Here is a 13,526-nt window from a genome sequence, read left to right on the forward strand (position 1 = left end):
AAACACTCCCTCCCCCTCACCCTTGAGAAGAAAAAGCTGATTAAAACTTTACCAAGCAGTACCCTTGGAGAACTTTAATTCCACATCTATCAAGAAATCACAGCATGAGCCCAAAGAAAACTTACTAAAGTCCACAGATAAGTAACATCCTCTTCCAAATGCTTTTTGCACTAGGTCCTCCCAGAGGATATTTGGAAAAGGGATTTAGGGTCTGGTAGTTTGTTGATTTTTTTTAAAACCCAGCACATCATGTGTAACAGCAGCAGATATAAACAGCTCCTCCTAAAGAAATTCAGACTATATTTCTTCCATCTCTTAATGGTCAGAATTTTTTCTTCAAAATGAAACTGCTTGGAATGTCACAGGCTGGCTTCCCTTTAACAGCTTTTAACATAAATTATTAACCTTGACTCCTATTCCAGAAAATGCAGAGAGCAGTGGTCTGGCTACTCTTCTTGTTTAATAAAAACCCAGAGTTTTGGAAGAGGAAAAATCTAAAGATCTGAAAAAAAAAATGGAAATTGAATCCTGAAAGTCCTGCCTTTGCCTTATTTTGGCAAGTGCATTAGCAAAGTCAACACAGCTTGTGGATGGCAATACTTACCTCTACACAAGTCACCTAAAAAAGGCTGACTTTGGTTCTTAGCAAAACAAAACCTTCATTTTAAATTTTCTTTAATGAAGTATCTATTTTTTTAACAGCTATAGGAAACAGCAAATGCATCTAACATCTAAAAAGACCATGCACAAAATCTACCATCCATAAAGAGACAATGCTCTCATTTTCCTATTAATCACCAGCATAACCAACAACCAGACTGGGTAAACTGATCAGTTTCTAATTGTTTATAATAATACTGATTAAGAAGTTATTGCTATGATAGAAAATAAGTCCTGTTTTTTATCTAGAATAAAGACTTCACCACTTGCAACCAAATTAAGATGAGACTGTTTGTTAGTGAGAAAAGCCGCATTTTCTTCAATGCATTTACTGGTAAGAATTTAGGCCAAAAATTGAGATGTTATTAAAATGTTTAAAATTTAAAAGATACCCATTTTTAATTAACTACATATCTGATAGGAATGCTAAGTGTAAGCAACATTAGACCCAAAGAGATTAGGCCTTGTAAATGCATGTTGACAAATGACTGATGTAACAAATGAATTATTATAAATTGAGTATGGGACTCTGGAAGCTCGGTTTAAATTAAACCACAATAGATGTTGACCAGTATAACACATAATATTTCTACTTTATGATATAACCCATTTAAAGTCACCAGGTTTCTCAGCTAAGAAACTTCACATGGTACTTTAACATTTTAGTATTTGCATTAATAGCAGCAAGAAAAACAAGCTATGATAGTGTGAAAATTCCCTCACTCATATTCTTCCAGAGAAAACCATGGAAATCATAAGGGACTGTAACATTTACTCAGGTCAAGGACATAAAAGATTCTTGGCCATTCAGATGTAACAGTTGAGCACCAGCAATGGATTTAATTAAGAGGCACAGAGAGCCATATGACCTCCAGCACAGGGTTTCAGGCAGTAAAAAATAAAGTAAAAAATAAAATAATATTTTAAAATCCCTGTATTTTACTCAGTCCTGCACTGATCTGCTGTGACCTTGAGCATGTCATGTTGCCCCACTCCATCTTATCTGAACTTATGGTAACATTTGTATGAAGGGTACTCTCCCAGCACACATTTAGCCAGTGCCTCACAGAATGGGGCTGCAGCCTCAACCAGGACACACAAAACCAACTCTAGGATAAAATAATAGCACATATGCAGAGTTTTGTATCAATTGGGATTTAAAGATATTTCCCATTTGTAAGAACAGCCCCAGCAGAACACATTTCTAAACAACGAATTGACTACTATGGATTTTTAAGTCGTGCTAAAAGAAAAGAGTTCACAAGAGACAGACTGGAAATTACCCAGGGGTTGCTTGGTTACACTGCAGGACTACTTTAAAAGCTCCTTCAGACTTTGCAGCAGAGCTGGAACAGCAGGTGCAGCCTCTCATGGTGTGGAGTTAAGCCCCCATGGTAATTTGCACCATTCTTGTTCAAGAATTTTACAGTGCCAATACAACGAGATTGTTCAAAATCTTGGTGAGATAATGCTACCACTCTCAAAATCTCTTTCCTTAAAAAGCCATGATTTTAAATTTTAGTTCACGATTGTGATGTTTTATTACCAATTAGATTACATCAACTCACACTCAGTGTTCATAAATACCTACTAATTATATGTAGAAAGAAGGTTGCCCAAAACAAACCCTTGGGTGGGGGAGGATGGAGGGATGTGGCTAATAAAAGCCACCAGAATTCCAGCTAGAGCACTACTGGCTTAAATGGGCCTTCAGGATACTACTAGAAAATTCAGAACCCTTTAAAATATATTTTAAGACATTAACATTTGGATGAAATGTCATACATGTCTAAAAAAAATGAGTGAAAACTGCCAAACACCTTGTTCTAAATACTGTGCTGTCTTTGTCGGAAGAGGCTGATTTTCAAGCTGTCAGAGTTGGATTAAATTAAATGCTTGGACAAGAAAAACGTTTTACAAAAATTTATTGTAACCATCAAATACTTAAAGGCATTCTGCATTTAATACACTATTAACTTCTTAATAAACAGAACTGCTGCAAACATATCAAACAGTACCATTTAAAAGATCAGAAGGATCAATAATAGTTACACAACAGAAGATGAAAGCATACAGCACTGTATAGCATAGTATGACCCACTTGGATATTGCATTTTGGCAAAAAGATGATTTCAAGGCTATTAATATTCATGTCATGCACATCTCCAGGTATGCAAATAACAGAACATCTAAACTAGAGACTTGCAAACAGGAGAGTTCCCACACTACAAACACCCAGCAGGTACTAGGTACCCTCTTTGGCCTGGAAGAAAATAGGCAACTTCTCTGAATCAGTAGGTAAACTATTTAAACACTTTGTGTTGAGTAAACAGAAGAACAAGTTTTTAACTCCTCAAAATTTGTTCCATCTTTTTACAGTTGATAGCTCTGATTTTGGTGCCAAGTACAACACATGATGAAGGTAAAGTTAGACTGCATTACCAGTTAACATGTCTGAAGGTTGACAACACTGTTTATTGACAAAATACCTCTCCATCTCATAAATAGATGTTCAAAAGGTCCCCTAAATAAAAACTTAACAAAGAGGCAGCTTCAAAACAAAGTACAGAAACTGATTTTTAAAGCCCGAATTTATATTACTGTTTGTTATCAATTAGGTTCATTTATTTCCCAATATAGCTCTTAAACTAAATCATGATTGAGTTTTGTCAGAAATGTTTGAGCAGCAAAAACTGAACTTCTGACAAAAGTGTATTGGTTTAGTTATCAACCAGAAACTCACAACAACAATAAAAATAAAAATTAAAAAAAAAAAAAAAAAAAAAAAAAAAAAAAAAAAAAAAAAAAAAAAAAAAGAATTAATTAAAACAGGACTGAAATTAAAACATAATTTAAAAAAATCTTGTTACACCAAAGTTTACATGTTCTGCTTATGACCCTGTGCTGTCAAGTCCCTAAAAAGCATCTTTCTTTAAAGAGCTGAATAACTGGGTTAAATTTGATGTGAAAACACACAAGAACTAATTCAGCAGCAGCATTTTGATGCCAAACTGAGGTCCGTAAAGGATATAATACAGTGTTTTTAAAATGTACTTCAGCCACATATCAAAACGTACAACTCTGTGAAACAAGGATTCCATATTCTAAACTAGTAAGGCTCAGAAGCAGAAAAAGACTCCACCAGCAACTGGTCCCACACATGCTACATGGCCAAAACAACAACAAAAAAATCAGTTTCTGAAACACTGTGTAAAAAATTGTTGAGCAGCTCTTCAGTCTAACTACAGTAACTTCCAAAAAGAACCTGTGGCTCGGAGTTGAGTGACACTTCATGTTGTGCATTTAGGAAATTAAGCTTTACATTTCTAGCCAGGCTCATTTTGATAGCTACAATGGTACTGGTAAAATATGACATGTCTTAGTTAACTGTATCTTACAGTGATTCTTTTTTATTAAATTCCAAACTGAAGCAATACATATAAGCCACAATTCTGAAAATATCTATGCAAAGACTTAAAATATGTAATTAGTCTCTTTGATACCAATTGAGCCTATGCACAGTGCTTGTAGAATCATGGCCTTAACTCACATTAGTCACTTCAGGTACTTATTAGTGGATTTAAACTCAGTTAAATTAACAGCTGAAAATATCTAATATGGTTTTCCCCACATTTGTGCTTTCTCTTTATTGAGAAAAGGCATTTCAATTAAAAAAGCATATTAAGCAACAGTAATAACCAAATTCATTCTGAAAATACTGTAGCACTGCATATTGCACAGATGCAAACGGCCCCCTTCTACTCCCCACAACTAGCTGAAATTCACATTTAGCAGCAGCAGCTTTTGACCTGCCTGCAAGACCCCTGTCAGCACCCTCGCACGTGCACCCGGAACCCCAGTGGGACAGCACTGCAGTGCTTTGGGAACACCCCCCAGCCAGGTGTGTCAGCTACCACTTCTAAACGTTTGCTTTGCATTCCTGGCTCTGGGCCTCTGTTTTCTGGCCCCGTGTTCACACTTGCAGGAGGCCCGTGAGCGAGTCTTTACCGGGCAGGCAGCCGTGCTTTTTACCACCTGCTTGCTCCTCCGTTGCGCCGGCTCACGCCCACACCTAGGCTGTGCTCTAATCGTTTTTAAGTCCTTACGGAGGGTATCATACCTATTCTCAGGGTCGTCATCATCATCATCTTCCTCCTCCTCCATTGGGATAGTCCTTGATAGAGCATCTCCCTCATCTCCTGAAAAAAAAAGCCCAATAGAAAACACTTAATATGTGTAAATACAACAATAAACAATACTTGACAGCGCAACAAACAGCACAACATATGAACTGCATCTCCATCAACAATCACCATTTTAAAACAGCTTGGTGATACCACTTTTCTACCTGTTACCTGTCTTGACAAATAAAAATAAATCTTGTTTCTTCAGTTTTGCTCACTACTACACACAACTTGCAACTCGTTCCTAATTACACACAGTGAATTTAGGATTTTACACCAAAACATAAGAGACTAAATACTCTATTCAGGAATCAGAAATAAGTTTCCTAAGAAGTTCTTTGCTCTGTCAGAAGCTCCACGAGTGAGTTTGTGCAAACTGAAAAAAAGGCACAACAAGCACAGGACAGAGCTGCATCCCAAGCCCGTGGGTTGCCCTGCTGCCAGGAGGGAAGTACCGGAGAACACCAACCCTTCCTATTTTTGCTTTCACACTATGAGTGTGTGTAAAGAGTTGTATTTTGAGAATTCCACATGCTATCCTTACTGCAAATATCCAAACTCAGCTGCACTACATGGCACTGTCTCATGTACAAAGGACATCAAGACCAACAACGTGGGACATGTGGCATTGGAGGAACAGCACAGTGTGAAACCTGCCCTGGAGCTCCTCTGCACTCTCCTGGCTGGACTGAGAAATCTGGATTGCTTCTATCACGTTCTCAGACCTCTCCTCTTGCTTTTCTCTCTTTTTTATCTTGCATGCAAGTCAGACAAATCTGCTAGGTAGTGAAATTAAGGGAAAGAACCCTTGCAACCCCAATGAGCTGAGATCCCCTCATTCATAATTTCTGTTTATTTTCTATCTGTGGGGACTGGAGGATTAGACTAAAACTAGGCTGCAAGGGGCACACTCCAAGGTGATCACAGAAAGTCCCTCATGCAGATAAGTAAAAGTATCCTGTTGGTTAAACCAGATCCTAAGTCTCATTCTATGATCAATCTACAATACACAGCTTATTCAGACACAGATCAGACTGTTTTATTAATTCACCTATTAACCAAAAGTAAACTGCAGACAAAGGCCACATTCTTCTCCTCTGAAAATACACTAACATAGGCAGAATTTCACAGAATCAAATGAGAACTAAAGCTGAAAGAGACATCTGGACATGCTCTAGTCCAACATCAACTCTAACTCTACTCCAACTTTTGTCTCAAAGCAAAGCTAACTCCAAAGTCAGGTCAGTTACCTCAGGGTCTTGGCCAGACAAGTTTTGAGCATTTCCAAGGACAAAGATTCTGAAGTTCAAGAGGGCAACCCTCACAAGCTTTGACCCTGCTCAGTGTAAGAATACTCCAGTATCTGTATCAGTTTTCCTTGATAAATGCTGTATCCACTGCCTCTCATCCTTTGGGCACACATCCAGCTCAGCCCCCCCAAAACTGCCTGTGAGATGATTTGCAGACAGAAATTCACACACCCCATTTTTAGCATTCTGTCTCCAATCTAAACCAAGCCACTTCTCTCTCTCCTGTCCATCATGCCACACCACAACCTTGTTCAGTTTGTACCCTGCTATCCATCTCTCCAATAATGATCCAATCTTTCCACTGTGACCTGCCAGTGAAACAGCTCCCAATACTTCAGACACCTTCTGATAAATTAAAACCTTTCTCCTCTTGGGCCATTTTAATACAAGTCCATGAACTGTACATGAGCAACTCCATTTTTAAGGCATTTTTCACTGATGGTCCGGTGCTGCTGAAAACTGTCACTGAGTGCCATCAATTACCTGTCTATACGAGAGTTTTAATGGCTGTGGCAGTGACCATTGCGAAAAACCAATTCATTACTATGCAAACCATGAATTATCTGCAATCTCCCCCAGCAGTGACATCACTGGGGAAAACACTGATAAGGCAGCACTCACAGAAAAGCCCTACAAGCCCCAGTATTATCTGCACACAGACACAACATATGAAAACAATGGCAGATTTCTAAGTAGCTGCTCTAAGCCTACGTGGCTCTTGAGAGGCATAAAAATAATTTACTTGATTTTTAAATGTATATTACAATGCCACAGGTCTCCAGCATCACCTCCAGTGCACAGACAGGAGGTGATAAATGTGAGGTCACATTATCTACTCCTTCCAACCAGTTTCTGCTACATAGTCCCTGGGCAGGTGAGGCAAGGGCCAGGCTTTGGAAAGCTGGACTCCAAGGCAGTACCTGTTGTAAATACTGGCTGGAGTTTCCAAAGCACCTTCATTTACAATGACTTAATTTTTCTCCTCAAGGCACAAGCTGCACAAACTGAAATTGTGGAATCTCACAGCCACAGGATAGTTTGGCTGGAAGGGAACTTTACAACATGTGCTTCCGAATCCGTATCAGAAAACCCGCCAGGCTGCAAACACTTAAATGTATAATTATCAACTGATGAGGGTTTTTTGCTTCTAGATTATTAAATGTCACCCAAATGAACAACTTTTGCACACCTGATGACTGACAAAATCCTGCGTCAGCAGACAGCATCAAGCTTTCAGTCACGGGCCTGATCTTCTGCTCGTCGCTGCTTCCATCGCCTGTGGAATTCTGATCATCATTTTCCTCCTTATCAGACTGGGAAGAGGAAGTGACAACCACCTTCTTTTTTGCCACTTTCTTTTTTAAGTTGCTCTTTTTACTTTCTTTTACTGATCCTCTTTTAACCTTTTTCTTAGTGTCTTCGTAAGACTCCTCATCAGAAGAGGATGAGTCATTCTGTTCTTTCTTGGAAATCTTCTTTTTGTGGCTTATTTTCCTCTTTTCTTTCGTTTCAGTTCGTTTCTTACGCCGCATGGCATCATCATCAGAACTCTCCTCTTTCTGGGGAGATTTCTCAGTATCAGAGGAAAAATCAATGTGTACTCTTTTAGCTACTCTCTCTCTCAATTTTCTCTTTTCTGTAAACACTGGTTCCTTTTTAATTTTGTCATTTTCAGAAGAATTGCTACTTCCTTTCTCTGGAGATGACTTATCAAGATCAGAAGAGGAATCATCTTGGTCTTTCTTGAAACCTTTCGTTTTCAATTTTTCAGATTTCTTTGCTTTGCTTTCTGATCCTTTTTTGTTCTTGAGTCTGTCTTTCGAAGATTCCAACTTGTGCTCTTTCTTTGACGATTTCTCAGTACTCTCAGAAGAAGAATCATCCTGTGTCTTTTTCTTTTTCAAATCCTTCTTCTTAACTTCAGGACTCTCCTCTTTTTCTAGTGAAGACTTCTCAGCATCAGATGACTCATCCCATTTTCCCTTTGCAGATTTTTCTTTTGAGTCTCTGCTTATCTTGTCCTTAGCAGCTGACCTCTTACCTGTTTTTTTATCTTTAGTAGAGTGATTAATTTCCTTCTCTGGAGAAGACTTCTCACCATCATCATCTTCTTCAGAAGATTTACCTCTCTTCTTCTTCAGATTTACCTTTCTCTTACTGCTTACTTTTTTCCTCTGCTCTTCATCAGAGGAATCATAACTATCATCTTTTCTTGAGAATTTTTTCTTCGATTTCTTTGCAGCCTCAATTTTACTCAACATTTGTATCTCTTTTTCCAACTCAGAATCATAGTTTGAAGAATCAGAGTAGTTTTGTCGTTTCTTTTTAGCAGCAGCAGCATTTTTAGCTGATTTGCCTGTTTTAGCATCTAAATCTGAACCAGAACTGGAACTCTTCCTTTTTCGTTTCCCATTTTCATCCTTCACTGGTTGACTCTTTTGAAAATCTGAAGTCTTTTGATTCTTTGCTGGTGCTTCACTGTTGCTCTCACTGTCCGAGGAGCTGCGACTCATCATTCCTGCTTCTTTAAGGACAGCTGGCACCTCATCAGAGTCCGAGCTGTGACCTAAGTCATATGGCTTTTTGGATTTGGAAAGTTTGTTGGGACTGGGACCATCAGCAGCACTGTCAGAAGTATTTCTTTTATCGTTTTTCCTCCTGGGTTGCTTGGATGCTTTCCCCTTCTGTTTTTCATTGCTCGTGTCATTGCTGTCCTCTTCTGAGTTGGATGTCAGGGGGCTGATGTCCGTGGGCCGCCTCAGAGGGGTGGTCTTGACACGGGGCGACCTCCGGAGATCCGAGTCCTCCATGGGCGCAGCGTCGTTCTCCGTGGAGGGCTCGCTGCCAGCACTGTGGTTTTGTTTTCCAGAATCAGAGTTTGCTGCCCCAGGTTGAGATGCATCAACGTCTTTAGATTCATCAACGTCTTTAGATGCATTATCAACATCTTTAGATGCATCGTCTTTACACTCCTTTTCTAGACTGCTGTCTTGACCTTCACCTTTAACTGTGGACTCTGAAAGGGAAACAGGAGTCAATTTTACAATGAGCTCTTTTGTTCCTTTAGCCGACGATTTTAGCTTGGTACCACCTTTGGTATCTTTCACAGGAGCGTTGACTTTTGTATTTGAATTTGGAGTCTCATGATCTGCTGCTGCGTTCCCACTGTCCTGCTCATCTGATGGCATCTGAATCTCCATAGCAGATTCCAGAGTCTCAAAAATATCTTCAGGAACGGATGAGGGGATGGACACGATATCCATGTCTAAAGCCTCTGTACTATTGGGCTCATACTGTGGTTCTTCATTTCTGCCAGACTTCTTCTCCTCCCCAGGAGGTGCCTTGTTATCTGTCTGCTCCACTGAGGGAACACTTTGATCCATGGGCTCATTGTCAGGCCGCTCCGACACGACTTTTTTCCGTGTCTGTGTGGTGTCATCCTCTTTTAATGCCACATGTTCCTTTTCTTCATCTTTTTTCACCTCATTTTTTTCTGATCTAGCCTCTGGTTTTTTCTCTTTGGTATTTTTATCTTTGATTTTAACATTCAGTGCTTGAATCTCCAGGTTTAGGCCTTCTTCTAGTGACAGATGAGCTTTTTTCATGTCACTCAGCACAGATTTAAAAGCTTTCAGCTGGCACAGTTGCACAGTTGGGCTTATTTCTACATTTTCTGCAGCATTTTTCAAAAAGCTTACAAAGCTAGAATTCAGATTTGTTGTAGTTTCAATCAGTTTTTTTGTTTTCTTAAGCAAGTCTTTTGGCACCATTAGTGCTTTATAAGAATATGTTAGTGAACCTGAATATGAATTATCTAATTTTTTTTCTTCCCCATTACAGTTTGCATTATTTTTCTTTGGAGAAAACTTGACTGTGTGGTCATATATTTTACTTTTTTCATTTTCAACTTTCATCTTTTTTTTGTTTTGTTGAAGCAACTGTTCTAAATTTTCAAAGACACTATCACAAGCAGTGACCAAGTCCAACAAAGGCTCTGGATGGCAAATATAGCAGTGCCACTGGTTATTTTCATCCAGGATAGTCGAGAGCTCCTTTCGGCCCAGGTTGCGCAAAATGCACTTTTTACAGAAGGCGTTATGGCAAAAGTCACAGCAAATCAAATTTCCACCTTCAGCACACCACCTGCAATGAGATTGAGAAAGGTAAGAGTTTTGTCTCCACGCCAACAAGGTGATACATTATTAAGTTCACATATTTAAAAATTCAAGTGATGAACAGATATCCGTTACTTGAAACCATTACTGAAAAGCTCACTGGAGAATTGCAAAGTCAGAAAATTAATGTTTTAAATTAACACCTCACAAAGCTGAAATGATCAGTAATTTTCCAACAGAATTTCAGCACTGATTTCTTAAAAGAGAAAAAATTAATTACATCTTTTTTTCCCTGTTTCTTCTGAAAATCTGTGATTTATTTTACAGCAAAATTAATAAGCTTCAGTCTTTCTAGCCTTAACTCATATATTACTACTGCAGTACACAAAGACTGAAAAGTGGTGGACAGTAAGCTCATAGAAACCACAGACTGCACAGTTTTTACTGAATTACACATTTAGATATTTGACATAAGGACAGAAAAGCTCTCTGGTATTTAAAAAGTGGGAAATGCATCAGGAGAACTGAGTTTCTCCGGCTCAAAGTTAAGAATGTCAGATTCTAGACCCATCTTTAAGGTGTTAGGAAGGTGGCATGTTATTTAACTAGAAATGCGATATATTAAAGAGTTTGTTCTCACATTTCTTTTAAAATGTTTTCCTGTTCATTACTAAACAAACAGTTAAAAAAATCCTTGTTGACAAATAATTGTTGATTCAGCTCTTATGTACTTGTCTTGTCCTTTTCCTGTTCATTACTAAAACAAACAGTTAAAAAAATCCTCAGGTTCAGTACTTCTTGTTGACAAATAATTGTTGATTCAGCTCTTATGTACTTGTCTTGTCAGTACTGTCACAACAGCAAGAAAAAAGACCCCCAAATCAGTAGAGCTGTGGGTGTTACTTCAGTTTTTGTACATTTTCCCATTTTGCACAGATTGCAGTTTTTGCACACACTGCAGTTTTTGCACACTTTCCCATTGTGCACACACTGCAGTTTTTGTACACAATGCAATTTTTGCACACATTGCAGTTTTTGCACACTTACCTACACTGTTCATCCATCCCATCTGAATCACGACTGATGTCATCACTCATGTAATATTTGTAGCAAGTCTGTAAAGAAAGAGAGAGGACAAGGAACTCTTTATTAAATCTCAACTGGGCTTCAGCAGTTCATTAGATTTCAGTGTGCATTAGAAGCAAGCCAGCAAAAGCAGCAGCTGCAAGGTCTTCAGCATTCCAAGTCTTTTACATTTGTTTTAATCTAAAAAACATCTTCCATGGTCCCAAACCATGACTTATTTAGATGGCTCAAGGTTTGCTTGAAAATTAAAACAGGCTTTTGTTTGATGGCTGCATATTTGCATATTGTAGAACATCAGTTGAATACTTCTCTCCAGTCTGAATCTTTGTTCCATCTATTTCCTAGGTAAATCAGCACCACATCCTCCCTGACACAATTAATCCCACATGAATTACAATTTTCAGTTGGATGCTCCATATGTTACCATGTCATGCCATAAGGCTTTAGATTAAAAAGTCTAACATCATTTATCATGATGTTAACATCCAAGAATTTCATATCCAGGTGCAAACAAAGCACCTTCATTTGAAAATTTGGTAATGGTAATAAAAAAAAAACAAATGACTCAGCTAGGAGTACTGAAGGCTTCAGTTCCTGAATTGCTGACACCAACTTTTGAAGGTTTGGTGTAGTTTTTTTCCTGCTGTTACTGTTCTCCCAGACTTGTAGCTCTACTTTGAACAGGCATTATTAATATAATTCAGAATGCAGAAGAGGCTTCATCACCTGAACTGACAATTATGATGCCCCATTATCTGGAACAGACTTGTACATCTGTTCAACTAAACCATCCAAACAAGCAAAATCAACAGAAAACCCCAGTAAAATCTGATGTTTAGACACTTGATAGAACATTCAGAGTCAAAGGAAAACATTTTCTCAGGTCTGGGACTTTTACCTAAGTAGGAGAAAAATAACGGCAGAACTAGGCACAGAAATAAAGATGAGGGGCTTCCATTCCTCCCTCTCACATTCACATAAGGCCATGTTCAATTAAGTAAAACCAGAGAGAATCAAGGGGAACAACCCTTGATGCAATTCAGGTAGCAGAGCTCCCAATCAAGAGCTGCTGTTGAGCCCAACAGCCTGACCAGGTTACAAAAATGACCCAGGTCACACTGCAGGAACATGGATATGGGCAAGGCCAGGAACACGAGCTGGGACTCCAATGGAGGTAGGAAAAGGTCACCTTGTGAGCTGATTTTTGTAAAAGAAACAAGCCAGAATGCAGAGAAGAACCAGCCTAGATGGGCATGGCTGAGTCTGTAACACTCACGAGGAAGTGGGGAGGAGGAAGAGGAAGAGCAGGGAAATGCTCCATGTACATTATAACACAGAACTGTATCTCTGTCTTTAGCAATATCTTATAATTACACAATCTCCATCACTAGAGAAATATGCAAGAGAGATCTGTGCAGCTCTTTGAAAGCTGACAGAGGTCTCCACAGCAGGAGGCAGGGACATTTCCTTCCTGCCCTGTCCCACCTCTTCCCTCTGCCACCAACTCAGGGCCTGTGTGGAGCCACCAGGAAGCCACACAGCTGAAGACTCAGATTGTGGATTAGACCAGCATTGCAAAGCTGTCCTAACTTAAAACAGTCCAGAAGCTGGCAGAAACAGAGATGGCTTTGAAGCTGCTTTTCTGATCCTTATTTCAGTGCTGTTTTGTATGGAATGCTCTACCAGGAGATGCAGACTTGAATCTGTTCTTAAAATACATTATGAGTAGGCAGAAATTTCAGACAGATCGTTTTACATTAAAAATTCACTAAGATTATACCCTTAAAGCTGTACAAGTAAATAACAAAGAAACCACCACCAGTTTAACTGGGATATAAGAAAAAAGGAATATGAACTCAGTATATTTGCTTCTTTTTCCTCCTTTTATTTTCCTTAATTGTAACAGTTAATGACTGAAAACTTTGTCAACTAGTGAACAAGAATTACTCCCATAAAAATCCCATCCACACCAACGAATGTGACATTTTGAAACAAAACCAAATAGAACTGTTTACCACATACCTTACAAATAAGCACTTTTAGTGTAGGGTGTCTATAGATTGAATCCTTTTGAAAATGGTTCACCTGCTGCCCACAAGCTGTACAGCTCACAATTCCATGGAGTCCTTCTTCTATGGAGAAGATTACAAACAACACATTAATTGTTTTCA

The 13,526-nt window shown here is 38.8% G+C and overlaps 1 protein-coding gene across 9 annotated transcripts in view; it reads right to left on the reverse strand.

Moving 5' to 3' along the window:
• The window catches only part of ATRX (ATRX chromatin remodeler), a 67,587-nt gene that overhangs the window by 33,367 nt on the left and 20,694 nt on the right, over positions 1–13,526 (reverse strand). For 7 of the 9 annotated variants that reach the window (XM_041484633.1, XM_041484630.1, XM_041484632.1 and 4 more), the window contains 4 exons: positions 13,378–13,487; positions 11,317–11,384; positions 7,344–10,297; positions 4,781–4,859 (listed from right to left, as the gene is read on the reverse strand). In XM_041484633.1, coding sequence (XP_041340567.1) covers positions 4,781–4,859; positions 7,344–10,297; positions 11,317–11,384; positions 13,378–13,487 — 3,211 coding nt within the window. The remainder of the gene's footprint in view (positions 1–4,780; positions 4,860–7,343; positions 10,298–11,316; positions 11,385–13,377; positions 13,488–13,526) is intronic. The other 2 variants (XM_041484628.1, XM_041484634.1) reach the window with 2 other exon arrangements.

The sequence above is a fragment of the Pyrgilauda ruficollis genome, unplaced genomic scaffold (assembly GCF_017590135.1).
Source record: "Pyrgilauda ruficollis isolate IOZ18807 unplaced genomic scaffold, ASM1759013v1 scaffold67, whole genome shotgun sequence".
Taxonomy (NCBI): domain Eukaryota; kingdom Metazoa; phylum Chordata; class Aves; order Passeriformes; family Passeridae; genus Pyrgilauda; species Pyrgilauda ruficollis.